The sequence below is a fragment of the Poeciliopsis prolifica genome, unplaced genomic scaffold, assembly GCF_027474105.1.
Source record: "Poeciliopsis prolifica strain line A6 unplaced genomic scaffold, Auburn_PproV2 SCAFFOLD214, whole genome shotgun sequence".
In the NCBI taxonomy this organism is placed as follows: domain Eukaryota; kingdom Metazoa; phylum Chordata; class Actinopteri; order Cyprinodontiformes; family Poeciliidae; genus Poeciliopsis; species Poeciliopsis prolifica.
The window spans coordinates 55,001-81,720 of record NW_026562589.1 but is presented as its reverse complement, the minus strand read 5'-3'; the positions used below and the strand labels follow the sequence as shown (position 1 = coordinate 81,720).

Genomic DNA, 26,720 nt, shown 5'->3' with positions numbered 1-26,720 from the left:
ATTAACGTTTAATCTGTTCTTAATAAGGACAGAAAGATAATCTGACCTCTTAAGGGAAATTAAAACATGAATAATCTGGTCAGTTTGGAAACTGAGACGCCAACAATTCTGAAAATTAGAATTTATAAAACTAACTTATTATGATCATTATTATGAGGCTCACATGTTCTTCCTTCTGCTCCATGAACAGAACTAAGCAGAAACATCCTGTTTCTGCTTTTAATCTGAACTCTAATCTGGATTAGGACTTCCGGTCTCAGGAAGAAACGATCCAGGAGGGAAGGAACCCGGAAATGACGACACACAGCTGCTGGTGTCGGGTTTCTGAGGAAGAGGAGGAGGAGGAAGAGCAGCGCGGCTAATTTGGGCCGCAGAGTCAGAGGGGGTTCGGTTCGGTTCGGCCTGAGGAACAGCTCCAGTCCGCCGCAGGTGAGAAACACACACACACACACACACACACACACACACACACACACACACACACACACACTGTTGTCCTCTGGTTCTGGTTCTGGTTCTGCTGTCGGTTCTGCAGCTGTCAGCAGCTTAAAATAACTCTGGAAGGACAAACAGCGGACCCGCGCGACCTGGACCGAACCGAACCGAACCGGACACAACCGGACAGGGTCAGAACTCAGGCCGGTCCAAAACGCACTTCATTAAACTCTCGGACCGGTTCTGGTTCTTGTGGGTCTGAGTTGGGACAGAACCGTCAGCGGTCCAATCGGAACCTGATTTGTTTTTGTAATAAATTCTTCAGTTCTAGTTTCCAAATGAAATCAAAGTTTTTTTTCTCTTGTTTGTTTAAAAACAATAATAATAACATTAATGATCCTCATTTTAATGTTGCTGCTTATTTATTATCTTCTGTTCATAATCAATAAATAATAATTGAAGGAATTTAAGAAATGAAATTGGAGCTCAGCTGACGTCATCAACACCTGTCATCAGTTCTGATAGGGTCCTGGTTGCCATGGAGACAGCCAATGAAAGCGAGGACCAGGCGGTCCCTGATGAAGAGGAGGAGGAGGAGGAAGAGGAGGTTCGAGGAGTCCAGGCTCGGTACCTGCGCTGCCCGTCTCCTAGGTAACGGCAGGATATTGATCAATATTGATAATAATAATAATAATAATCAGTTTCTCATATTTTTCATGTTTTCCTGGACAAATTGAAACTTTTCTGCCTGATCACCTCAGACTTGGTTTCCCCAGACTGACTTCCTCCTCCTCTTCCTCCTCCTCCTCTCGCAGCTTCTCCATGACCTCCTTGACCTCCAGGTTCTCTGATGCCTCGTCCATCGTCATGGAGCCCATCCATCTGTCGTCGGCCGTCGCTGCCAAGAAGATCATCAGCGAAGGTAAGAGGGGGCCTAGTCAAAGTCCACATGTGGCTCTGGATTTGACTAGGCCTTAGCGTAGGCTGGATGTTTTGCTCCGCAGCTCCTCCGCAGCATGATGCTGCCACCACCATGCTCCCTTTCTGTCTCCAAGTCCTGAGCTGCTCGTCCAGCAGAGGCCATGTTGAAGACCTGGATCCGGGCCTGGATCCGGGCCTGGAGCCGGTCCAACTCCAGGTCCAGCTGCTGGTCCGGCTCCTTTGCTTTGTGCTGCTTCTGTCGTGTCTCCTGCAGGATTTTAAACAACTTAAAACATTTCTGAAGCGTTTCCGTGGCGATTCTGAAGCCTTATGAAGCTGCAGGTCAGGCGAGGTCAGGTGAGGTCAGGCGAGGTCAGGCGAGGTCAGGCGAGGGTCAGGTGAGGTCAAACGGTTCTGCTCATTGTCGTGCAGACGGCGCCGGCGGCCCAGTGGCAGCTTAATGGAGGATTCTTGTTCCATCTGCGGAAACAGGATGACAGCCAAAGAGCTTTCCCTCCCTCTGTGCTCCATGGCTAATGCTAACACATGGCTAATGCTAACACATGGCTAACGCTAACACATGGCTAATGCTAACACATGGCTAACCTAACACATGGCTAATGCTAACACATGGCTAATGCTAACACATGGCTAACGCTAAACACATGGCTAATGCTAACACATGGCTAACCCTAACACATGGCTAATGCTAAACACATGGCTAACCCTAACACATGGCTAACCCTAACACATGCCTAATGCTAACACATGGCTAACGCCAACACATGGCTAATCCTAACACATGGCTAACGCCAACACATGGCTAACGCCAACACATGGCTAACGCTAACACATGGCTAACGCCAACACATGGCTAACACTAACACATGGCTAACACTAACACATGGCTAACGCTAACACATGGCTAAAGCCAACACATGGCTAACGCTAACACATGGCTAACACTAACACATGGCTAACGCTAACACATGGCTAACGCTAACACATGGCTAACACTAACACATGGCTAATGCCAACACATGGCTAACGCTAACACATGGCTAACACTAACACATGGCTAACGCTAACACATGGCTAACGCTAACACATGGCTAATGCCAACACATGGCTAACGCTAACACATGGCTAACGCCAACACATGGCTAACCCTAACACATGGCTAACGCTAACACATGGCTAACGCTAACACATGGCTAACGCTAACACATGGCTAACGCTAACACATGGCTAACGCTAACACATGGCTAACACTAAACATGGCTAACGCTAACACATGGCTAACGCTAACACATGGCTAACGCTAACACATGGCTAACGCTAACACATGGCTAACGCTAACACATGGCTAACACTAACACATGGCTAATGCCAACACATGGCTAACGCTAACACATGGCTAACGCTAACACATGGCTAACGCTAACACATGGCTAACACTAACCACGCAGCCCAGCAGACGAACATCCAGAGTTCAGATTTATTTACGACGAAACCAAGCAACAAATGCACCTCTTTTATCATCGCTTCTGAACTCGAATTAATGTGAATATGTTTATTTACATGGTCAATCAGTAACAAACATGGCGGCACTTCCTGTCTTTGTCTTCTCTGCCAGCAGCAAACATCCTGTTGGTCATGTGATCAGAGAGCAAAATACATAAAAAAATTGACCTCATCCCAGAGCAAAAACGTTTGATCAGAAACATAAAAAGTCAGAACCCGGATCAGAACCAGAACCTGATTCTGAGCCTGCGGCTCCATGTTGGTGGTGGCAGTGGGGAAGATGGCGAACTCACTCCTCCTTCCTCTCCTCTGACGGACGAGATTTGGTCCAAACTGGGTCATCAGCAGAAGAAAGCAACTATGTCCTAGTCAAAGTACAGACCTATTGACATGGACAAGAATTAATTCATGAATCATGAATTTGTTCTGGGGTTTCTGTTCTCCCTCTTGGTTACCAGTCTCTAAGCATTGATGATGTCACCATGAACTGATTGCAGAAGAAAAGCCTAAACTGAATTCAGTAATTTATTCAAATGTTGGGAAAATTTTAACCACGGGCCCATCAGTCACAGCGCCACCGACTGGCCCGGCTGACCTACCTCATCATTTTCTTCTTGCTGTGATCGGAGCCTGAGTGACTGACTCCTTGGTTTCCACAAAAGACCTGAATGTTTTGAGTTTCTTCGATGTAAAGTAAAAGCCGAAGGTCGTGTTTCCTCGCTTGTGGTAACCGGCCGTTCCTCCCCAGAGCTGCCGCCCCCCGCTCCCGCCCCGAGTCCGTCCCGGAGTCCATGCTGGAGTCTGCGGAGAGCTGATGGTGGAGGACCTGTACAACCGGGTCCGGGACATGCTGGACGACCGCAGCCCCTACAACACGCCCTGCGTGCTGGACATCCAGAGGGCCGTGGTCCAGGACCGCTTGGAGGCGCCCGCCAACCCGTGGACGAGGTCTGGCCCAACATCCACATCGCCGAGAAGTGAGTACAGTGTCGTCATTTCATCGGCTTCAACTTCGACATCCAAGAGCTGTGCTTCCGTTTCAGATCCGTTGCGGTGAACAAGGCCCGTCTGAAGAGAATGGGCATCACGCACATCCTGAACACGGCCCACCCACCGGCGTCTACACCAGCCAGGCCTTCTACGCCAACATGAACATCCAGTACCGAGGAATCGAACTGGACGACTTCCCCGACGCCGACATCTCCGCGCATTTCAGACCCACCGCAGAGTTCCTGGACGAGGCTCTGCTCACACACAGAGGTCAGTCTGGACCAGAACCAGAACCTGGACCTGACTCCTGGTCTAGTTGAGTTAGAGGTTGGATCCATTGAAGGGTCTTCATTGAACCCGCAGACCCTGCAGGCCTTACTCCTCATTGGTTGGTCAGTCGACCAATGGGATCAGGTCCTGTGGCTGACCTCAGTGACCTCCTGCTTCCTTTGTCCTGCGGTTTGAAGCTTCATCCTCACCATCGTCTGCTTGTTTCTCCCTTACAGAACTCCAATCCATATGAAATGAGACTTTGACGTAGTTCCACTTAATTTCCCTCATTCTGAAACCAAGTGCTTCAAAGTCTTCAAATGTTTGCTTTGTTGGACTCTGAGTGTTTTGAGGATTACTGGTGAATTTTATTCACTCATTCATCCTGTTTCTCCCTGAGGCCTGAAACACAAAGCACTTGTTTCATTGCTCAGAGTTTCTCTGCGTGTCCCTGAGCAGCAGCCGTCACTGACGCACTAAGAGATCCAGAATAGCATACTTTAATCCATAACTCGGTTTCTGGGAATGTTTTATGAGCCTGCAGATCATAGTTCCTGGAGAAGTGATGCTAATGTCCACTGTAGTTATTCATGAGTTTCCCTCAGGAAAGTTAACCTCCAGTTCGCTGCACATGGTAACATTTTCTTTTTCTACAACTAAACGATTCTCTGTTCTCAAAAGCCCAGACTCACTCACAATCTGTTTGTCTGGCAGGAAAAGTTCTGGTTGTGTCCATGATGGGCGTCAGCCGGTCGGCCATTCTGGTGGCGTCCTACCTGATGATCTTCCAGAACATGACGATCATGGAGGCGCTGACCGCCATCAGGAAGAAACGGGCCATCAACCCCAACGAAGGCTTCCTGAAGCAGCTGAGAGAGTTCAACGAAACGCTGATGGAGGAACGCGACGACGATGACGAAACGCTCAGCCAGTGCTCCGTCATCGACACTCGCGCCCGCATCTTCGGTGAGGAAAAGGGTGATGATGATGATGAAGAGACAGATGGGGAGGAAGAGCGGAGCGTGGTGAAGGTGACGGCGCAGTCCATCATGATGGAGGAGGAGGAAGACGGAGAGAGCGTGATGAGCAGCATCGCTTCCTCTGCGGCGGCTGCGGCGCTGCGAAACGGGCCGCTCCACAACGGGGATCAGGAACCGGGTCACCGGGAGATGGACCTGCCGCGGCCGACGGGCACGGAGGACGGAGCTGAGGATGACGAGGACGGCCCTGGACGGCATGATCCGCGAGTGGCAGCGCAGAAATGAAAAGTACCAGAGCGAGGAGTGGTGGGAGGCCCAGCTCCACGGCGAGGAGGACTCCGTCAGCGCCGGCCGTCCCAAGGCAGCGAGGCAGGAAGACGACGGGGAGAGCGTCACCAGCGAGGACATCCGAGCTGTCAAAGAGAGACTGACGCACAGGAACAAGAGGCCCTCCTCAGACGCCACGTCCATCTCCAGCTGCACCAGTTACTCTGACCTCTGGAAGCAGCGACTCAAAGAGATCGAGGAACAAGCCGCGGCTCGCTACCGCAAGACAGAGGACGATGAAGGCAGCGAGAGCACAGGGATTGAGGGTGAAAACAAGAAGATTGATGCCGAGGTTGACAGCATCCTGTCTGACACCAGCTCCATGTACAACTTTTGCCAGAAGAATAAGGAGAAGATGACGCCTTTGGAGCGCTGGCGCATCAAGAGGATCCAGTTCGGCTGGAACAAAAAAGACCGAGAGGATGGAGGGAAAAGTTCAGCCACTGATGGAGAGGAGGAAAGTAAGACTCCGTCCTTCCAGGATGTCAATCTGACGGCGTACCAGGCCTGGAAGCTGCGGCAACAGAAACGCCTCGGTGAGGACAACACGGAGGAGATCCTGGAGCTCAGCCGCGGCGACGACTCGGCAGCCATCAAACGGAGGCAGAGACGTGAAGAGATTCTGGAACGCTCTAAGAAAACCTTGGAGGAGAGTCAGTCCATGTGTGGGTGGGATTCAGAAAGCTGCGTCAGCGGCGGGACCATCCCTCTGTCCGCCTTCTGGGCTGGAGCCGGGGTCACCGGCCCTCCCAGTGTCGCCAACGACGACAACATATCCATGCTGAGCGGCAGGTCATCCACCATGTCCTCTGTTTCACAGCCTCGAAGTCCAAGATCCACTCAGTCCGCTGGCCAAGCCCTTCCCCCAGTCCTCCCAGTCCAGCTGTGCCGGGGCCTGCAGGTGAACCCGTGATCAACCTCACCAGCATTCAGAACTGGATCGCCAATGTTGTGACTGAAACGATCAAGCAGAAGCAGAGTGAACTGAGCCTGCCTCCTCCATCACGTGCTGGATCTGAGCTCAGCTTTGGAGCGGCGCCTAGCATGCTAGCCGGCCGCCGTGCAGGGGATGACGGGGCCTCCTGGGTCAGCGGGCGTCCTCCTCCAGCACTCTATCAAAGGGTCATGGCAGAGCAACGTCTGTCCTCTCCGGCGGCAGCAGCATGTCTGGTCTGAGTGGGCGACTCCACTCTGGGGACGGACATCGGGTCCGCTTTGGGCTCCAAGAAAACCAAGATCACCACGACCAGCGTTCCTCTCTTCAGCCTCTTCCAAGACCAGGTCGATCTGGGCAAACTGGACGCCATAGAGAAGGAGATCAAATCTGAAATGAGGGACAAAGGGGAAACCTATGAGAAGAAAAAGATCCTGGAAGACAACAAGCGCAGCACACTGTACAAGAAAAAGAAACTAAAGGAGGATGAGGAGAAGGACAGGAAGAGGAAAGAGGAAGAGTTTCTGGAAGAAACAAAGAAAAAGGAGAAACCCAAAAGAAGCTACGGTCTTTCCGGCTGCCTAAATCTCAACCCGCTGATAGAGAAAGACCGGAACACCAGCATTGACGACTGGCTGAGAAGTGTAAGACCTCCTCCAGGCAAACCGTCCTCAGGTGCAGAAGCTGATCCGTCTCAGGATCCTTACGACGACCTGGACGCCTCGGCTTCCCAGTTTGACTTCTCTAATCACAGAGGCTCGTTCGCTGCTGAACGAGACGACGAGGAAGCATGCGCCGAGACTTCCAGATATCGGCCGAGGTTCGGTGAAGATCCGTCAGCCGAAGATGCCGAATACTCCTGCAACGGGTTCACACACTCCCACAGACGGGGGGTGGGACCAGCCGGGACGGGACGGACAGCGTCTTGCCCCATCAGAGATTCGCTCATCGCTCACGGTACGACGGCGGCGAAGCCGCAGGGAGGCGGGACGCCAGCAACGAGGAGGAGGACGAGGACGTCGAGGCTTTCATCGCTCAAACCAGACGGAGGATCCGGGCCCGAGCCGCCGCGGAGGCCGAAGACGACGAAGTCCTCTTTGCCTGGAGGGAGCAGCAGGGAGCCAAGAATCGGAGGAAAGTCTTGGGATGTGAAGAATGAGAGGTTATCCTCTCATTCTTCACCCTAACCCCAACCCTAACCCAACCCCAACCCAACCCTAACCTTTGTTTGGCTGGACAACACAAAGCTGCTGCATCCGATTTCCTCTGCGGCTCTGAATAACTGTCACCACCTACTGGCCACATGGAGGTATTGCAGTATTCATTTAATCTGCTGTCTTTTCTCAGCAGATTAGTCTTGAAATATTCAGATTAGGAGAATATATTTCCACCCAATGTTATGAAAGTATTTAATTTTGTTTTAAATGTCAAACCCATATATTGTCACGATGAAGTGAAACTACTGACAGAAGGAACATTTTTCTGCTTTGATTTCATTGTTTTAATAAATATTCATAGAAGCATCTCTTGCATTTTTCATTTTTGAGCCAATTTTCCTGAAAAGAAGGAAACAGTTTAATGGATCCAGGAGATTCAGCCTCATGATGATGATGATAAAATTTACATGAGCATGAAAATCCTCCAGGCTCCAGACCCAGACCAGACCCAGACCAGAACTCGGCTCTGTTTACAGCGTTACCAGTGACTGATGCTGATGTCACTGGTAACACTGGGACCAGTGGAGCGCTGGTACCGACGGGGTTCCCATAGAACCTGCAGCCTTGCAGGTCCAGACTGCAAATACTAGTTTGGTAACGTTTCCTCACTTCAGCTCAGAATATTAATAATCTCAGAATGAAGCTTTGCATGAGTCAGAACTGTTAAAATATTCAGAAATTCATCAGAGGAACGTTCTGCTGATCTGACCTGAAGGAAACGCGTGTGATGACGTCACGCTTTCTTCATGGAACACTGCCATCTGGTGGGTGGTGCGAGGCGGTGCTGATATTTACCTACAGTCATTTTTCTAAACACTGATTCTGTGAGATGATTTCCATCTGGACTGAACAGATCAGAGCATTTTTATCTAAACTTTCACTTCCAGATGAAGGTTTTGCAGCTGATGCACATGGATGGATTTGATGCTGTGAAACATGAACAGGACAATAACGTGTCTTAACGATTCTTCTTATTCTGCTCTGAGGAGGAAGAAAACAGGAAGCAGAGGGTTACAGACCTGGAGCACAAAACGAGGAACACATGGAGACGAGGTAGGAAACGGATCGCTCTAAAGGTTTCACCCCATCTGACGCTCCACTGGGGGAACATTATCTCACACCACCGAGCAGCAACAAAGACTGGGAGCACTGGGAGCACTGGGAGGGAGCACTGGGACTTCCTGCCAGATTCAGCAGCGGGTTCCCAGCAGCAGATTCAACCTGCAGACTCGTTTCACCTGAAGGTAAAAACTTGAATCTCTTTTGCTCTGAATCCTGCGAAACCTTCCATTCGGTGTGAAACGGCGACGCCTCTGGCCGCGGAAGGTCATTACAAGTGTGTAGCGGACAGCTGACGTCACAGTCGTGTAATATCCAGAAAAGCGTTTCTAGAGATTGACGCGGTTTAAGTGATTTCTGACAGCGGACTGTAATCATGATGAAAACAACAACATCGCTAAATGTCTGAAATGATACTTCAATAATCCACTTATTACCGTATTTTAGACTCGTTACACGCATGACCAGTTCATGACTTTTATTTTAAGAAAGTTTCAATCAAAGACAAAAGTAGCCACAATGTTCTTGAAGTGTCAGATTGAGGTTAACCCCAGGGGGCGCTGGAGAGCCAGTCATATTGCATTTGCTCTAAAGTTCTGCACATGAAGGTCCATTTGGTCAGAACACCGGCTTTCTAATTACTTTAAACTTTAAATGCTTAAACCTTTTGTTTCTGTTACGTAACGTTGGAACACTGGCTGAGCTGCCAAACGAACATTCAGCCTGACTTTATTCATGACCATCTCATTAAAATTCCTCACTGGTGACACAAACAAGCCTCACACTCCAGATTTACCCACCAATAGACGGACAGAGAGAGACAGTATTCCTGTTTCCTGCAGGCATCAGAGGCTGATGGACGCCGCCGCGCCGCCGCCTGTGGAGGACAGGAAGCAGGAAGTTACAGAAGACAAAGGAAGCAAAGGTGGAGGAGGTCCAAACTCCCCAAAGACAGAGGAAGAGGCTGACGTGGAGGACGATGAGAAGAAAAGCAGCAGCAGCCAGTCCAAGTACCAAACCGTGTCTTACAAGAAGATCCGCAAAGGAAACACGCGGCAGAGGATCGACGAGTTCGAGGCCATGTTTGACCTGTGATGAAGAGCTGGAGGCCGAGGACGGAGCCTGGAGGCGCTCCGCTCCTGATCCACACAACGTCTGCTCAGTACCGTAGTTTTCAGACTTTAACCGGACCGCAGCCCCCGCACAGATCTCCTCCTTACTGCCGTTTTCTCCTGAAAATTCAGAAAGCTGATGTTTTCATTGCCAGGGTGCAAATGTTGATGGCAAACAAAATGTTTCATAGAGAAAAGAACTAAAATTAGTTGGACTTCACAGAATGTAAATCTAGACTTCTCAGGCAAATTTAACATGGAAACCAATTGAAGGAAATAAAAATGGCTTCAACGTCTCAACAATGTTTCATTTACTGTAAAAAGATTTTCCAAATTGTTTCTCAGAACTTTATTGTTTGTGATGATCTCAGCATTTAATATGTAGTGATCAAAGTTTAGTTCAATATTCACATGAAATGTGAGGATAGTTTTACTCAGGAACTTTAATTGATTTGTGAGTTTATTCTGTTCAACAGTTTCAATAGTTGCTGAAATGTCTAAATGAAGCTGGACATTTATGAAACAAACAGATGATCAGCAGTTCATGAGCAGCACCAGAAACCAGAGCTGTCACTTTCAGGACAGATAAACATGCAGCCGCCAAAGCCAGCAAGGAAGTCACGTGTCATAACCAGAAGTTAAGAATGAGTTTGACATTATTTGAAAACCTTCTTGTTTAGTAACAAACTTTCTCATCTCAAGAAGTTTAACACCAGAAACTTTCTCTTTCAATCTTTGTTACGTGTTTCTGTCAAATAGGGATTTTAGCACCGCAGCTTATTGGATGCTGAACTGGGGAACGAGCTGGGAACTCCATTTCCCAAAATGCCCTGCTGCTGAGTGAAGTCACGTGGGTCGCAGGCGCCGGTAGTTTGTTTGACAGCAGCGCGGCTCCTGGACCGAACCGCCGGTCGGTTCGGTACCCAACGAACCTGGAGGCCAAACTTCTCGCTTCGGCTCCAATTTTAAACGGAGGACGGATTTTAAAGGAGAAATGAACCGGTTCCAATGCCGCGGGGCTCCGTCTACTTGCTGGGAACCAACGCGGAGACAGCTGCGGGGCGGAAGGTTAAAATAGTTCCAGGGTTTATTCGGTGCTCGGTAGTGAAAGTGCCGCTCAGCGTCAGTGCAGCTCGTTCTCCGCTGCTTTTACTCCAGTTCAGCCCCGAGCTGAGCGCTGCGCTGCGGCTCTGCGCCAGGTGGTAGTCGGCGGCCATGCCGCCCGTTGGAGGAAGAGGAAGAGGAAGGAGCCGATGATGATGATGATGATGATGACACGCAGTTAGCGGCTGTCCAGCTGGCGGACGGATCGGAGCGGGACCCGAACCTGGACCTGGACCCGGACCCTGGACCCGGACCTGGATCCGGGCAGAGGCTCCAGCATGCCGCGGAGGAAGCAGTCCCACCCTCAGCCGCTCAAAGGTGGGTCTACCTGCGGCTCCGCGCCGCACAGCGTCGCCCGCGGAAGAAATCCCTCCGCGCAATGAGGAAGTGTCTGCCCGAACCGAACCGGGCCGGGCTGCTGTTGCTCCGGACCGGAGGCTTCAGCTGGAATCAGGGTTGTTCTGACTGAACTGTTCTGACTGGTTGAACTGGTCTGACTGGTTGAACTGGTCTGACTGGTTGAACTGGTCTGACTGGTTGAACTGGTCTGACTGGTTGAACTGGTCTGACTGGTTGAACTGGTCTGACTGGAGGCTCGACCCCCATATCTGCCCCTGAGGAAGACTACTGCTCTTCCTCCGGGCGCCTTATCTCCTCCTCCTCTCTGCTTCCTGCCTCCACTTCCTGCCCCCCCTCTTCCCCCCATCCTTCCTGCTCACCAGTCACACCAGTCACACCAGTTAGACCAGTTGGACCAGTGGCAGCTCTGAATCTCAGCTTTGCGACCAGTAAAGATCCAGACCCGCTTGCGGTGGTTCTGCTGGACCCGGTTCCCTTCAGCTCTCTGGTCCGGGCTCCTTAACTCCAGAACTCAGTCTGACCTCTGACCTCTCGTCCGTCCGCAGCCGGGTCCGACCCGAGCGACTTCCCGCCGAGCGGAGACGGAGGGACGGGTTGGAGGATGGGAGGTTTCCATGGCGACAGGAGCTCGTCTGTGTGTCTGGAGCCCGCAGGCCCGGCAGCCTCCGCCGTGCCGGGCCTGCTGTGCTGCCGGGCCTGCGGTCTGAGCCTCGGTAACAAAACCACGATTTACTGTTTCGGTTTGGAGTTTCTTGTCATTTTGATCTATTTTCACATTTATTTGTTCTTTTTATTTCATTTTTATACTTTTTAAATATTTGATATTGTTTTATTTCTTTAATTTATGCATAGTCTCTTATTTTCATTGATGAATTGAAATTTTATTGTAAATTATTTTAGTGCTTTTAATGTTTCAGTTCAGTTAGTTTTACTGGGGTTCAGTTTGAAACGTTTATTTTCGCTCTGCCTCGTTGGGCCAGGTGTGGGTCCGGCTCTGGGGGCGGAGCTTTACTGTCTCGCCTGTGAGCGGCGGAGGTCGGCCGGCGGGAGCGGCGCCCCCTGCAGGCTGTTCTCGTGCTCGCTGTGCGCCTTCACCTCGCGTTACTCCAACCACCTGAAGCGTCACATGACCGTCCACGACGGCCGCAAGCCGCACCGCTGCCCCGTCTGCCCCTACGCCTCGGCGCAGCTCGTCAACCTGCAGCGCCACCTGCGCACCCACACGGGGAGAAACCTTACGGCTGCGCCCAGTGCAGCTACGCCTGCGGCTCCCTGGGCAACCTGCGGAGGCACCAGCGCGTGCACGCTCAGGCGGCGGCGCCGCAGGAGGAGCAGAGGAAACCCGGCAGGAAGACGGAGGGCGCAGAAGGTAAAGATCAGCACTTCCAGTCCTCCGTCTCCCATCATGCAACAGGCTCAGGATCAGAGCTGCTTCATGCTGGGCGATCAGAGGAAGAGGAAGTGAGAGAGTTTGTGGGCGGAGCCAGCAATGAAGCTGAACTGATGGAGGGAAACGCCTCACAGCTGCATCAGCTGATGGGGGTCAGAGGGGGCTAGTAGGGGTCAGAGGGGGCTAGTAGAGGTCAGAGGGGGCTAGTAGAGGTCAGAGGGGGCTAGTAGAGGTCAAAGAGGGTCAGAGGGGGCTAGTAGAGGGTCAGAGGGGGCTAGTAGAGGTCAGAGGGGGCTAGTAGGGTCAGAGAGGGTCAGAGGGGGCTAGTAGAGGTCAGAGAGGGTCAGAGGGGGCTAGTAGAAGTCAGAGGGGGCTAGTAGAGGTCAGAGGGGGCTAGTAGGGGTCAGAAGGGGTTAGTAGGGGTCAGAGAGGGTCAGAGGGGGCTAGTAGAGGTCAGAGAGGGTCAGAGGGGGCTAGTAGAGGTCAAAGAGGGTCAGAGGGGGCTAGTAGAGGTCAAAGAGGGTCAGAGGGGGCTAGTAGAGGGTCAGAGGGGGCTAGTAGAGGTCAGAGAGGGTCAGAGGGGGCTAGTAGAGGTCAGAGGGGGTCAGAGGGGGCTAGTAGAGGTCAGAGGGGGCTAGTAGAGGTCAGAGAGGGTCAGAGGGGGCTAGTAGAGGTCAGAGGGGGCTAGTAGAGGTCAGAGAGGGTCAGAGGGGGCTAGTAGAGGTCAGAGGGGGCTAGTAGAGGTCAGAGGGGGCTAGTAGAGGTCAAAGAGGGTCAGAGGGGGCTAGTAGAGGTCAAAGACGGTCAGAGGGGGCTAGTAGAGGTCAAAGAGGGTCAGAGGGGGCTAGTAGAGGGTCAGAGGGGGCTAGTAGAGGTCAGAGGGGGCTAGTAGGGGTCAGAGAGGGTCAGAGGGGGCTAGTAGGGGTCAGAAGGGGTTAGTAGGGGTCAGAGAGGGTCAGAGGGGGCTAGTAGAGGTCAGAGAGGGTCAGAGGGGGCTAGTAGAAGTCAGAGGGGGCTAGTAGAGGTCAGAGGGGGCCTGTAGGGGTCAGAGAGGGTCAGTAGGGGTCGACAGGTTGCATCACAGATGCTCTTTCAGTGAAGATGTAAAGATGTTGAACTTCTCGTCGTCTCCCTTCCAGGGTTTGTTGAGAATGTTTCCTTTATGTCTCAGATTAAATAGAAATGTTGATTAATAATCATCTTATTTCTAATAAATAGTCTTTATGTCTGATTTGAATCCTGTATTGATCAGGAAGTCGGGCTGAGCAATAAGAATGCAGCGAACATCACTTGAGCTTTTCGCCATTTTACTGACAATTTATGATAAAGTGTGAAGAGAAACTGCAGTTTATTTACTTCCTATTTTGGCATCAATGCCTGTGATAACCCTGTGATAACCCCTGATAACCCTGATAACCCCTGATAACCCCTGATAACCCTGATAACCCTGTGATAACCCTGACCCTGTGATAACCCTGTGATAACCCTGTGATAACCCTGTGATAACCCCTAACCCTAACCCTGTGATAACCCTGTGATAACCCTGTGATAACCCTGTAATAACCCCTGACCCTGACCCTGTGATAACCCTGTGATAACCCTGTGATAACCCTAACACCCTATAAACCGGAGGGCCTGACAGAACTCAGGCTTTGGCCCCCTGCTGCTCCACTGGAAACCATTTTCCTCTCTGCTGTCATCAGAGCTGCCACTGGGGGCGCCGGAGGACCGCTCCCACCTGCAGCCCACAGGAGGCGCTGGCTCCGCCCCCCCGACCCTGGAGGGGGGGCGGAGGTCACACCTGCACAGGTGAGTTCCTGCTTTCAGGTGTCACTGGGGGTTTCCATGGCAACAGCAAGCAGCATGTAATGTTTCGTGAGCCGTCGGCTAAGATAGTCTAGTCCTCTAGTCTAGTCCTCTAGTCTAGTCCTCTAGTCTAGTCCTCTAGTCTGGTCCTCTAGTCTAGTCCTCTAGTCTAGTCCTCTAGTCTGGTCCTCTAGTCTAGTCCTCTAGTCTAGTCCTTTAGTCTAGTCCTCTAGTCTAGTCCTCTAGTCTAGTCCTCTAGTCTAGTCCTCTAGTCTGGTCCTCTAGTCTAGTCCTCTAGTCTAGTCCTCTAGTCTGGTCCTCTAGTCTAGTCCTCTAGTCTAGTCCTTTAGTCTAGTCCTCTAGTCTAGTCCTCTAGTCTAGTCCTCTAGTCTAGTCCTCTAGTCTGGTCCTCTAGTCTAGTCCTCTAGTCTGGTCCTCTAGTCTAGTCCTCTAGTCTAGTCCTCTAGTCTAGTCCTCTAGTCTAGTCCTCTAGTCTAGTCCTCTAGTCTAGTCCTCTAGTCTGGTCCTCTAGTCTGGTCCTCTAGTCTAGTCCTGTAGTCTAGTCCTCTAGTCTAGTCCTCTAGTCTAGTCCTCTAGTCTAGTCCTCTAGTCTAGTCCTCTAGTCTAGTCCTCTAGTCTAGTCCTCTAGTCTGGTCCTCTAGTCTAGTCCTCTAGTCTAGTCCTCTAGTCTGGTCCTCTAGTCTAGTCCTCTAGTCTAGTCCTTTAGTCTAGTCCTCTAGTCTAGTCCTCTAGTCTAGTCCTCTAGTCTAGTCCTCTAGTCTGGTCCTCTAGTCTAGTCCTCTAGTCTGGTCCTCTAGTCTAGTCCTCTAGTCTAGTCCTCTAGTCTAGTCCTCTAGTCTAGTCCTCTAGTCTAGTCCTCTAGTCTAGTCCTCTAGTCTGGTCCTCTAGTCTAGTCCTCTAGTCTAGTCCTCTAGTCTGGTCCTCTAGTCTAGTCCTCTAGTCTAGTCCTTTAGTCTAGTCCTCTAGTCTAGTCCTCTAGTCTAGTCCTCTAGTCTAGTCCTCTAGTCTGGTCCTCTAGTCTAGTCCTCTAGTCTGGTCCTCTAGTCTAGTCCTCTAGTCTAGTCCTGTAGTCTAGTCCTCTAGTCTAGTCCTCTAGTCTAGTCCTCTAGTCTAGTCCTCTAGTCTGGTCCTCTAGTCTGGTCCTCTAGTCTAGTCCTGTAGTCTAGTCCTCTAGTCTAGTCCTCTAGTCTAGTCCTTTAGTCTAGTCCTCTAGTCTAGTCCTCTAGTCTAGTCCTCTAGTCTAGTCCTCTAGTCTAGTCCTCTAGTCTGGTCCTCTAGTCTAGTCCTCTAGTCTGGTCCTCTAGTCTAGTCCTCTAGTCTAGTCCTCTAGTCTAGTCCTCTAGTCTAGTCCTCTAGTCTAGTCCTCTAGTCTAGTCCTCTAGTCTGGTCCTCTAGTCTGGTCCTCTAGTCTAGTCCTGTAGTCTAGTCCTCTAGTCTAGTCCTCTAGTCTAGTCCTTTAGTCTAGTCCTCTAGTCTAGTCCTCTAGTCTAGTCCTCTAGTCTAGTCCTCTAGTCTGGTCCTCTAGTCTAGTCCTCTAGTCTAGTCCTGTAGTCTAGTCCTCTAGTCTAGTCCTCTAGTCTAGTCCTCTAGTCTAGTCCTCTAGTCTAGTCCTCTAGTCTAGTCCTCTAGTCTGGTCCTCTAGTCTAGTCCTCTAGTCTAGTCCTCTAGTCTAGTCCTCTAGTCTAGTCCTCTAGTCTAGTCCTCTAGTCTGGTCCTCTAGTCTGGTCCTCTAGTCTAGTCCTGTAGTCTAGTCCTCTAGTCTAGTCCTCTAGTCTAGTCCTTTAGTCTAGTCCTCTAGTCTAGTCCTCTAGTCTAGTCCTCTAGTCTAGTCCTCTAGTCTAGTCCTCTAGTCTGGTCCTCTAGTCTAGTCCTCTAGTCTAGTCCTCTAGTCTAGTCCTTTAGTCTAGTCCTCTAGTCTAGTCCTCTAGTCTAGTCCTCTAGTCTAGTCCTGTAGTCTAGTCCTCTAGTCTAGTCCTCTAGTCTAGTCCTTTAGTCTAGTCCTCTAGTCTAGTCCTCTAGTCTAGTCCTCTAGTCTAGTCCTCTAGTCTAGTCCTCTAGTCTGGTCCTCTAGTCTAGTCCTCTAGTCTAGTCCTCTAGTCTAGTCCTCTAGTCTAGTCCTCTAGTCTGGTCCTCTAGTCTAGTCCTCTAGTCTAGTCCTCTAGTCTAGTCCTCTAGTCTAGTCCTTTAGTCTAGTCCTCTAGTCTAGTCCTGTAGTCTAGTCCTCTAGTCTAGTCCTCTAGTCTAGTCCTTTAGTCTAGTCCTCTAGTCTAGTCCTCTAGTCTAGTCCTTTAGTCTAGTCCTCTAGTCTAGTCCTCTAGTCTAGTCCTCTAGTCTAGTCCTTTAGTCTAGTCCTCTAGTCTAGTCCTCTAGTCTAGTCCTCTAGTCTGGTCCTCTAGTCTGGTCCTCTAGTCTAGTCCTCTAGTCTGGTCCTCTAGTCTAGTCCTCTAGTCTAGTCCTCTAGTCTGGTCCTCTAGTCTGGTCCTCTAGTCTGGTCCTCTAGTCTAGTCCTCTAGTCCTCTAGTGTAGTCCTCTAGTCTGGTCCTCTAGTCTAGTCCTGTAGTCTAGTCCTCTAGTCTAGTCCTGTAGTCTAGTCCTCTAGTCTAGTCCTCTAGTCTAGTCCTCTAGTCTGGTCCTCTAGTCTGGTCCTCTAGTCTGGTCCTCTAGTCTAGTCCTCTAGTCTGGTCCTCTAGTCTGGTCCTCTACTCTAGTCCTCTAGTCTAGTCCTGTAGTCTAGTCCTCTAGTCTAGTCCTCTAGTCTAGTCCTGTAGTCTAGTCCTCTAGTCTAGTCCTGTAGTCTAGTCCTCTAGTCTAGTCCTCTAGTCTGGTCCTCTAGTCTGGTCCTCTAGTCTAGTCCTGTAGTCTAGTCCTCTAGTCTGGTCCTCTAGTCTAGTCCTCTAGTCTAGTCCTCTAGTCTAGTCCTCTAGTCTGGTCCTCTAGTCTGGTCCTCTAGTCTGGTCCTCTAGTCTGGTCCTTTAGTCTAGTCCTCTAGTCTAGTCCTCTAGTCTAGTCCTGTAGTCTAGTCCTCTAGTCTAGTCCTCTAGTCTAGTCCTGTAGTCTAGTCCTCTAGTCTAGTCCTGTAGTCTAGTCCTCTAGTCTAGTCCTCTAGTCTAGTCCTCTAGTCTGGTCCTCTAGTCTGGTCCTCTAGTCTAGTCCTCTAGTCTGGTCCTCTAGTCTGGTCCTTTAGTCTAGTCCTCTAGTCTAGTCCTCTAGTCTGGTCCTCTAGTCTAGTCCTCTAGTCTGGTCCTTTAGTCTGGTCCTCTAGTCTAGTCCTCTAGTCTAGTCCTCTAGTCTAGTCCTCTAGTCTAGTCCTCTAGTCTGGTCCTCTAGTCTGGTCCTTTAGTCTGGTCCTCTAGTCTGGTCCTCTAGTCTAGTCCTCTAGTGTAGTCCTCTAGTCTAGTCCTCTAGTCCTCTAGTCTAGTCCTCTAGTCTAGTCCTCTAGTCTAGTCCTCTAGTCTGGTCCTCTAGTCTAGTCCTCTAGTCTAGTCCTAGTCTAGTCCTCTAGTCTGGTCCTCTAGTCTGGTCCTCTAGTCTGGTCCTCTAGTCTGGTCCTTTAGTCTAGTCCTCTAGTCCTCTAGTCTAGTCCTCTAGTCTAGTCCTCTAGTCTAGTCCTGTAGTCTAGTCCTCTAGTCTGGTCCTCTAGTCTAGTCCTCTAGTCTGGTCCTTTAGTCTAGTCCTCTAGTCCTCTAGTCTAGTCCTCTAGTCTAGTCCTCTAGTCTAGTCCTGTAGTCTAGTCCTCTAGTCTGGTCCTCTAGTCTAGTCCTCTAGTCTAGTCCTCTAGTCTAGTCCTCTAGTCTGGTCCTCTAGTCTGGTCCTCTAGTCTGGTCCTCTAGTCTGGTCCTTTAGTCTAGTCCTCTAGTCTAGTCCTCTAGTCTAGTCCTGTAGTCTAGTCCTCTAGTCTAGTCCTCTAGTCTAGTCCTGTAGTCTAGTCCTCTAGTCTAGTCCTGTAGTCTAGTCCTCTAGTCTAGTCCTCTAGTCTAGTCCTCTAGTCTGGTCCTCTAGTCTGGTCCTCTAGTCTAGTCCTCTAGTCTGGTCCTCTAGTCTGGTCCTTTAGTCTAGTCCTCTAGTCTAGTCCTCTAGTCTGGTCCTCTAGTCTAGTCCTCTAGTCTGGTCCTTTAGTCTGGTCCTCTAGTCTAGTCCTCTAGTCTAGTCCTAGTCTAGTCCTCTAGTCTAGTCCTCTAGTCTGGTCCTCTAGTCTGGTCCTTTAGTCTGGTCCTCTAGTCTGGTCCTCTAGTCTAGTCCTCTAGTCTAGTCCTCTAGTCTAGTCCTCTAGTCTGGTCCTCTAGTCTAGTCCTCTAGTCTAGTCCTTTAGTCTAGTCCTCTAGTCTAGTCCTCTACTCTAGTCCTCTAGTCTGGTCCTCTAGTCTAGTCCTCTAGTCTAGTCCTTTAGTCTGGTCCTTTAGTCCTGCTGATCAACAGCCGTTTTTTTGAGCTGCAACCAGTTGAATCAGGAACGTGTCAAACATGTTGGACAGAACCTCTGCGCTAAGAGACGGCCTGTCGGAGACGGAACCCTGAGTTTCTTCTTCTGTGGTGTGATGCTGAGGACGGTCAATAATAAATACACGGGTTAAATATAAACATGAACATTTAGTTGATGACATCAGAATGTCTGATCAGACTCTGGTGTCTCTTGTTCTCCTGGCCGGCTGATGTTTTTCTGTCTCATTATTTTTGTTTGTGCCAATATTCTGTTGCACCAGATTGACCTTTGACCTTTTGCTTATGGTTCCAGTTGCGCCCTTCCACGGCCCCGCGGCGCCCCCTGCTGGCCTGCCGCCCCGCCCCGGAGAAACCCACGGCTGCCCGCACTGCGCCTACGCCTCCTCCCACCTGGACAACCTGCGGCGCCACCTGCGGGTTCACACTGGCGAGAAGCCGTTCCGCTGCGCGTCCTGCAGCTACGCCTGCGGCAACCTGGCCAACCTGCGCCGCCACCAGCGCATCCACTCGGGCGCCAAGCCGTTCCGCTGCGCCGTCTGCGGCCATCGCTGCAACCAGAGCATAAACCTGAAGCGCCACATGCTGCGCCACACGGGCCGCAAGCCGCACGCCTGCGCCCGCTGCGGCTACGCCACCGCCCACTGGGACAACTACAAGCGCCACCAGAGGAAGCACGGCGCCGGGGCGGACGCCGCCGGAGCTCACCGTGTCACCTCAGACGGCCAGCTAGCCTAGCTCAGAGCCGCTTCGCCGTAAACACCGCAGTGCCTGGACCCGACAGGAAGCCGCTTCCCAACTTCCTGCCTTTCCTCCCAACAGTACAATCACCGTCTTAACCTGATTCTGAAAGCTGCTCTCTGTTCTGCACTGATTGAAATAGGCTCAGGTCAGAGGTCAACTCAGGTGTGCTGCTGCACTGACTGCTAGAAAACAGCGTTCATGGTTCTGTACTGAACTTCCTGCTAACGTTGATTTTCTGAAGATGATTTCTATTTTAATTCACTGATGTATTTTGTTACTGTGCTGCCTGACTTCCTGTCTGCTGAGGTCATTTCCTGCCAAATAGTGACCCTGCCGATCAGTTCATAAAGAATCAGTAAAAGTTCAAAACATTAACGATTTGATTTGTTCGTTTAAAGCATCAAAGTTATGATTCAATATGCAAAAGAATGAAGTTTGATGAAAAAAATAAATTCAAACTTTTTATATCTTCACTTTGTTGATGAATTAATTTATTAACGAATAGATTTTAAAGGTACGAGTCATTAAATAAATGCTACAAATCCTTTTTGGATTTGACTCTTTCAAAGACGAATTAAATTTGGTTTATTGTGTTTGTATTTTCCAACCTTGGTTTCCATGGAGACAGGCCTCCAGGTTCTGGTTCAGTGATGGAAAAACCACCAACTGGGTTTTCCCCAGTTCACTAAGGAAATAACCACCACTTCCTGTTTCTGCTGAGGAAACACCTGGAGGCCGCCGAGGCGCCGCTCCCTCCCTCCCTCCCTTCCATGTTGGCGGCCATGTTGGCGGCCATGTTGGCGGCCATGTTGGCGGCCATGTGGCGGCCATGTTGGTTCCTCATGGAGCAGAGACAATTCCAGGCCCGACTGACCCGGGACCGGCAGAGACCGGGTTCTTCCCCGAGGTTCCGCTGAGGCCGGGCGCGGCGCGGCGTGGCTGCAGGTGTGAAGTGAGCATGCTCGGTGGACCGTGACATCATCACCACATGGCTGCGCCGCATGCAAAGCAGCTGGAAGGTTCCTGTTCGACGCCGAGCTGCAGAATCACAGCAGGACGAGGCGCAGAGCAACGCGGTCATGGGCAAGGTGAGTGACCTCTGACCTGCTGGTTTCCTGTGATGCTGAACGTTTCCAGATCATTTGGAGCGAGCAGAACCGGGTCGGTGACCCACGGTTCCTCCTGTTACTCCAGGTCAACTCGCGGCCGAAGCTTTTCCCCGGAGACATCGTGGAGTATCCCAGGAACAAATACTTCTCCCATTTCGGGATCTACTTCGGGGAACGGGACGGCGTTCCCTACGTGGCTCACCTGACCTGCAGAGGTCAGCTGCTTTCAGATCCACGGTTTCTGTTGAATCTGAAACTTTGTTTTCTGCTGATCGAACCAAAAAGTTTCCATCAAGTTTCAGGAAGTGAAAGTTTTCTGCCGTCGTCTTCTAACTATCATCAGTTTGAGGAAGATTTTATTGAGCCTCTGTTTTGATCCCTGAGTTGGAACGGCCTAGTCAAAACCTAAAACGCCTCAGCATGTCACCCGAAGCTTTTTGCCAAAAGGTTCGGTCTGAATCCATGTCTGATTGACTCTGGTTTCATTTGCTCACATTGCCAGACGCCGACACCAAGATCCCGCTGTTCGGCCGCGCCCTGAGGTCAGAGGTCAAGCTGGATCCTCTGGAGCTGCTGGGGAGTAATACAAGATAAAGCAGAGAAGGGCCTCGGCGACCCCAGACTGACCCCAGACTGACCCCCGTTTGGGTCTGCAGGTCAGCAACATGCTGGACGGGTCGCATTCCCCCAGAGACTTCCACTCGGTGGTGAAGCCCGCCATCGAGGACATGCTGGGCCGAGACGTGACCTTTGACATCCTGTTCCACAACAGTGAGCACCAGGCCACACTATTCAGATACGGAGTCAAAAAGTCCCAGCAGGTGAGCTGAAGGGGTGGAGTCTCTGGTAGAGGGCGGGGCCTCGGTGGCGGGGCCTCGGTGGGCGGGGCCTCGGTGGGCGGGGCCTCGGTGGGCGGGGCCTCGGTGGGCGGGGCCTAACGCCTTTGTGTCTCTGGTAGATTGAACTGGTCTACGAACACATCATGCCGTCCTGGAAGAAGCTGTTTGAGGAGAAGAAGCTGTGAGCTGTTCTGCCACTAGAGGGAGCCGTCTCCTGCATTTCCAATCTCATCCTTCCACTAAACTTTCACACCTTTAGAAATACTGCTCCTCTGCTTTTCCATCCATTCATGGTCCGTTCTCCGACTGAAGCACGAAAGTGAATTTTAAAACTTGAATATTAGTGACTTTGTTGCAGAGAAAGTATTTTTGTCTTCCAGATTAAAAGTGTCAGATTTTTAAATTTTTACTATTTTAAAAAGTTTCTTTTATGTTTTCTGGACTGCAACACATCCACATTTCTTTCAATGTTTTGCTTTACATTTTAAAAAATGTTTTTATTTCTGTAAACATTTATTTTCTTCTCTTTGAAATGATTTTGAAGGCCATAATGTTTCTTTAGACAACATGGACAACTTGAAATTGTCCATGTTGATATTGAAGCTGAGATCTAAATAACAGTCATTTATTATTGACGACCAATCGATCGTCAATCAGCTTCCTGTTTCCTGTACGTTCTGAGCAGATGTCAAATAATCTTTGATTAAAAGTAAATGGAATCAGAAGGTTTTGGTCTTTTATTCATTTCAATCTCTTTGCTTCTTCTGTCCATTTTTCTTCAAACTCTTTTCCAACTTTCGTGTCTTCTCTGGTTTTCCTGAGGAAATCCTGACGTCTAACTTTGGTCGTGTTACAGTTTGTGCGCCAGCGTCTGTCTCAGCCACGATATCAGGATGTTGTTGGTTTCTGCCGGTCTGTCCATCTGTGTCCAGTGTCCGCTGTCCTCGATGTGTCCTCTGCTCAGGTTGGGGACCTGCGGGAACAAACGGACCTGTGACCTCCTGACCCGCCGGCTGCGCGCCGCGCCGCCTTCCGGACGCGCCGCTTACCAGATCCTCCATGCCGTGAGACATCGCCGGCAGCAGGACGGGATCCTTCCCCGCCGTCACCATCAGCGCCGGCATGGCAACCTGGAAACAACATGGCGGCGTCAGGAAGGTCACAAACCAAAAGCCCTCAGACCGGACCGGACCGGACCGGACCGGGAGGAGTCCGGTTCCGGACTGGACCCAGAGGAGTCCGGTTCCGGTCCGGACGGGAGGAGTCCGGTTCCGGACTGGACCCAGAGGAGTCCGGTTCCGGTCCGGACCGGGAGGAGTCCGGTTCCGGACTGGACCCAGAGGAGTCCGGTTCCGGTCCGGACCGGGAGGAGTCCGGTTCCGGACTGGACCCAGAGGAGTCCGGTTCCGGTCCGGACCGGGTCTTAGATGGTTCCGGCTCCAGCACACCTGCGGCTCATCCACCTGGGCTGACAGGAAGCAGGAAGCGTCTGAAGTGTGATGCGTCTCATCAGAAAAGGTAAAACTGATCAAATCTGCAGCTTTTAGGATCAATAAATGATGAAACTAAACAAGTTAAACCTGCTTAAGCTTCGTGACTCAGACTGTGAACAGACTTATTCAGGACGGTTTGGATCAAAACAAGTTATTGATTTGATATTGGAGTTCAGCCACTGCAGCCCAAAATATTCAGCGCTTTGTTGAAACTCTGGAAGTTTGAGATTGTTTGAATGGATCCAATCTGTAAAACCATTTGTTCTCCACATCATGCAGGAAACTTTCCCTCCTCCTCCTCAGTTTGTGTCCAGGTTCATGTCAACCATCGGGGTCTCCGGTCCGGCACCAACCTTCCCAGTGGGCTGTGAACACATCCACTTCCAGTTGGCCCGGTTGTTTCGGTACCAGTTCAGCGGCCCCCTGTCACACAACATGGAGGAGAAACATCAGGCTTCACCCTGAAACATCTGGACTCTGATGGCGCCTCACCTGAAGCCGCTCCCTCTGAACCGAGCCACGTAGTACTCCAGGTCGGCCTGGGTCAGCATGGAGCTGCGAGGGATCTGCTGCGGCAGACCCACAAACAGCCCCCCTGGGGAGACGGAGCCAACCAATCAGCACACGCCCAACAGGAAGCCATCGTTGACCTTTAACCCGTCCCCGCAGACGTCCTCACCTCGAGCGCAGACCCCCGACGTGCTGAGAGTGGGACGCCCTGCCTGAGGAAACGCCAGAGTCAGAGTGGATGGGTGGGTTCTGACCGGACTCTGGTCTGGTTCTACTCACGGCTTCACGGCTGCTGCAAAAGAAGATCTTGAAGGTTCTCTCCAAGTCGCTCTCAGCTCGGCCTCGGCTACTCCCTGCAGCAAAAGCAGAGTCTGAAAGCTGCAGCAAGGTTTGGTCCTGACAGCAGGTGGCGCTGCAAGGTTTTCTAAAGTCAGTTTTCTAAAACTTTCTTCTGTTAAACGGAGAAGAAAACCATCAAAGTGGAGTTGGAGAAAACCGACTGTGATCTGCTTCACTGTCACAGCAAAAACAAACCAAACAAAGTCCTTAAAGGAGTCAAACTGTCCTAAAACCAATGTCAACAGGTTTAGAAATAATTGAGAGCAGATTAAAATAGTCCTGATTGAAACACTGAAATGCCTGTTGATGATCCAAATATTTGTTGTTTTGTGCATTGGAAGCTGGAAATGTTGTTGGGAAGAACTGGTCTCAGAGATCCAGTTCTGGTTCTCCCAGTCAAGCAAACACTTACTGGTGTTTGGAAGTAAATCTGGTAGTCAAAAGCAGGCAGAGCCTTCAGTTTCTCTGAAGGCGGTTTGGACGGGTCCGGTGGGAACAGGGGGGTGTTCAGAGACGCTACCGCCCTTCACAAAAATCACGTATTTCACTTTGACTTTCCAAATACGGTGAAACGTTGATGTCACAGAGTTTTTACCTGATTCTCTCTGGGAAGTAGCGGGCCATGGCCCAGACCAGGGCGCCGCCCCAGTCGTGACCCACCAGGGTGACCTGTGGTAAGAACTTGGAGGGGCAGAAAGACAAGTCGCCTGTGATGAACATTTTTCTTTGGCTCGTGTATTTCTTACCATTTTGTCCATGAAGGAGATGAGATCCTGCAGACAGAGAAATGCATGAAACCCTCCAGACTGAATTCTGCCACATTTCAACTTGTTGCTGAGTTCAGACCTTGCAGAGCTTCTCCTGGGAATATTCCTCTATGTCTGCAGGGGAACACTGACCAATCAGAAAACTAGAAACAACTTTCAGGGAAGGATTTGTGTGTGAGCCCACCAGGTGGCGCTGTGGATTCGCCGTATCCCTTCATGTCCAGAGCCAGGACCCTGAACCCGGCGGCAGCCAGAGCGGGAATCTGCCAGAGAGGAAGCAGGTGTGAAGACGCGACACGTCAGCGCCGCTGCCTTACTGGAAGGCTCACCTGTACCGCCAGGAGTACCAGCTCTCTGGGAAGCCGTGGCACAGCAGAACCGGCGGCCCGGAGCCCAGCTCCACGTAGTGGTCCGAACACCAGGCTGAAATGACAGCAGCAGTTACTCCGTCTCTCTAGGCTTGGAGACCGGCTGGCAGAGGACGCTCATTACTCTGATGGCGACGTATCCATGAGACACCTGGTCAGGCCGGCAGGTGACGGGCGGACCGTCTGCCCCAACAGCCTGCAACACACACAGACTCAGCTCCTTCCTGCTGGATCAGCTCAACTCACAGGTTTCCCATCGTCTCATTCGCCCAAAAACCCAACCACTTCAATGAAGTTCTACAAATTCATTGAGTTTGATTTTTCTTCAATCGGAGTCATTTCTAAACGCTACATATTGTTCAGACGGGTCTATACTTTCTCACTATCTAGAACAAGACTTGGACTGTTCCCTGGAGGACCCATCTTCAGCAGCCGCCCACATGGAGCGTCCAGATGACTTCTGGGAAAACCTTTGGTCAGGTGAGACAAAGGGTCAAAGGTGAGACAATGGTTCGGGGTTCATGGCTGTAGGGTCAGGGTTGGGGTTACCCTAATCCTGACCTGAAAGTGTCCCGCATGTGCAGTAGAGGGCGCAATAGCGTCGCGTTCTCAGCACCAGGAAAAGAAGAAGCACTCAGGGTTTGCAGAAGTAAAGATGGAGGCCAACGGGGAGCTTCTCTTTTAGTCATTTTCAAGAAACTGACTTCAAACTGTGTATTTTTAACCGTACCCTGTTGAAAAACGTAACTTTCATCATAAGAAATTGGTCAAGACTTTAACTCTCCTCCAAAACTGTTTCATTTTTATTTTAGTTTGTTTGGTAGGGACAGACAAACATTGACGTCGACAGACTGAATGAAACAGCACTTGACCCGAGACGGCCTTTCAAAACCCTAACCCTCTAAAAAAAGTGATAATCATTTAGAATAACAACATCATGTCGACAGCATCTACAAGTGAATCCCAAAACATTACAAATGGATGCAGTTCTGTTTCTGACAGGACCAGAGTTTTGTCTTGTGACGTCCTGAAAGTGGACGTTAAATCAACAGGAAGTGACTCACAGACCGACAGCTTTGAGCAAAGCGGTTCTTCAAACCCTTCCAGTTTCCTCTGCAGCCGCTCTAGAAGATCCGCTATTTAATGGATGCATATCCATTTAAACATTAAAAATCTATTTTAAAAGATTAAAATGCTGAATTTGGCCAAAATGTGCCAATGAAGGGATGTGATTGGCTTTTGGTGTGAAACCCGATTACAGAGACTTGCTACGAGTTTCCAAAGCAGAAAACGATCAATGAGTTCAGAAACATCTCTGCATTTCTAATCATCTTATTACACTTTATCTGACAGTTTGGCTGATTTGATCAACATGGCTCCTAAAACTTCACTGAGCATCCAGAATTATTCCCAGATATTTTTCTTGGGATTCTTGTTCAATAGGATCCGATTGATCTGGATAATCAATAACTGTAATGTTTTCTTGATTCAAAGCAAAAGCACTTTGTTTTCTGCGTATTGAGAGTCAAACAGGAATCATTTAGTCATGACGACTCACTATATCAGCTGCTCCTGTCCCATGTGTGAACAATGATCATCAAGAATGATGTCATCAACAATGATGTCATTAACTTCAGCCGAACATAAACTGGGCCTCGGATGGT

General features: G+C 50.4%; 1 protein-coding gene and 3 pseudogenes across 1 annotated transcript; 3 read left to right on the top strand and 1 right to left on the bottom strand.

Moving 5' to 3' along the window:
- Positions 1 to 319: 319 nt before the first annotated feature.
- Positions 320 to 9,612, top strand: LOC129356978 (serine/threonine/tyrosine-interacting-like protein 2; annotated as a pseudogene).
- Positions 9,613 to 10,661: 1,049 nt separating this feature from the next.
- LOC129356979 (zinc finger protein 513-like) lies at positions 10,662 to 20,104 on the top strand (annotated as a pseudogene).
- A 482-nt stretch (positions 20,105 to 20,586) lies between these two features.
- LOC129356981 (phospholipase A and acyltransferase 1-like) lies at positions 20,587 to 22,283 on the top strand. The gene is made up of 5 exons (XM_055026517.1): positions 20,587 to 20,719; positions 20,826 to 20,955; positions 21,243 to 21,329; positions 21,395 to 21,561; positions 21,699 to 22,283. Exons 1-5 carry the CDS (start codon positions 20,633 to 20,635, stop codon positions 21,762 to 21,764), a joined length of 537 nt encoding a protein of 178 aa, XP_054882492.1. The 5' UTR covers positions 20,587 to 20,632; the 3' UTR covers positions 21,765 to 22,283.
- Positions 22,284 to 22,293: 10 nt separating this feature from the next.
- The window catches only part of LOC129356980 (bifunctional epoxide hydrolase 2-like), a 7,606-nt pseudogene continuing 3,179 nt past the window's right edge, over positions 22,294 to 26,720 (bottom strand).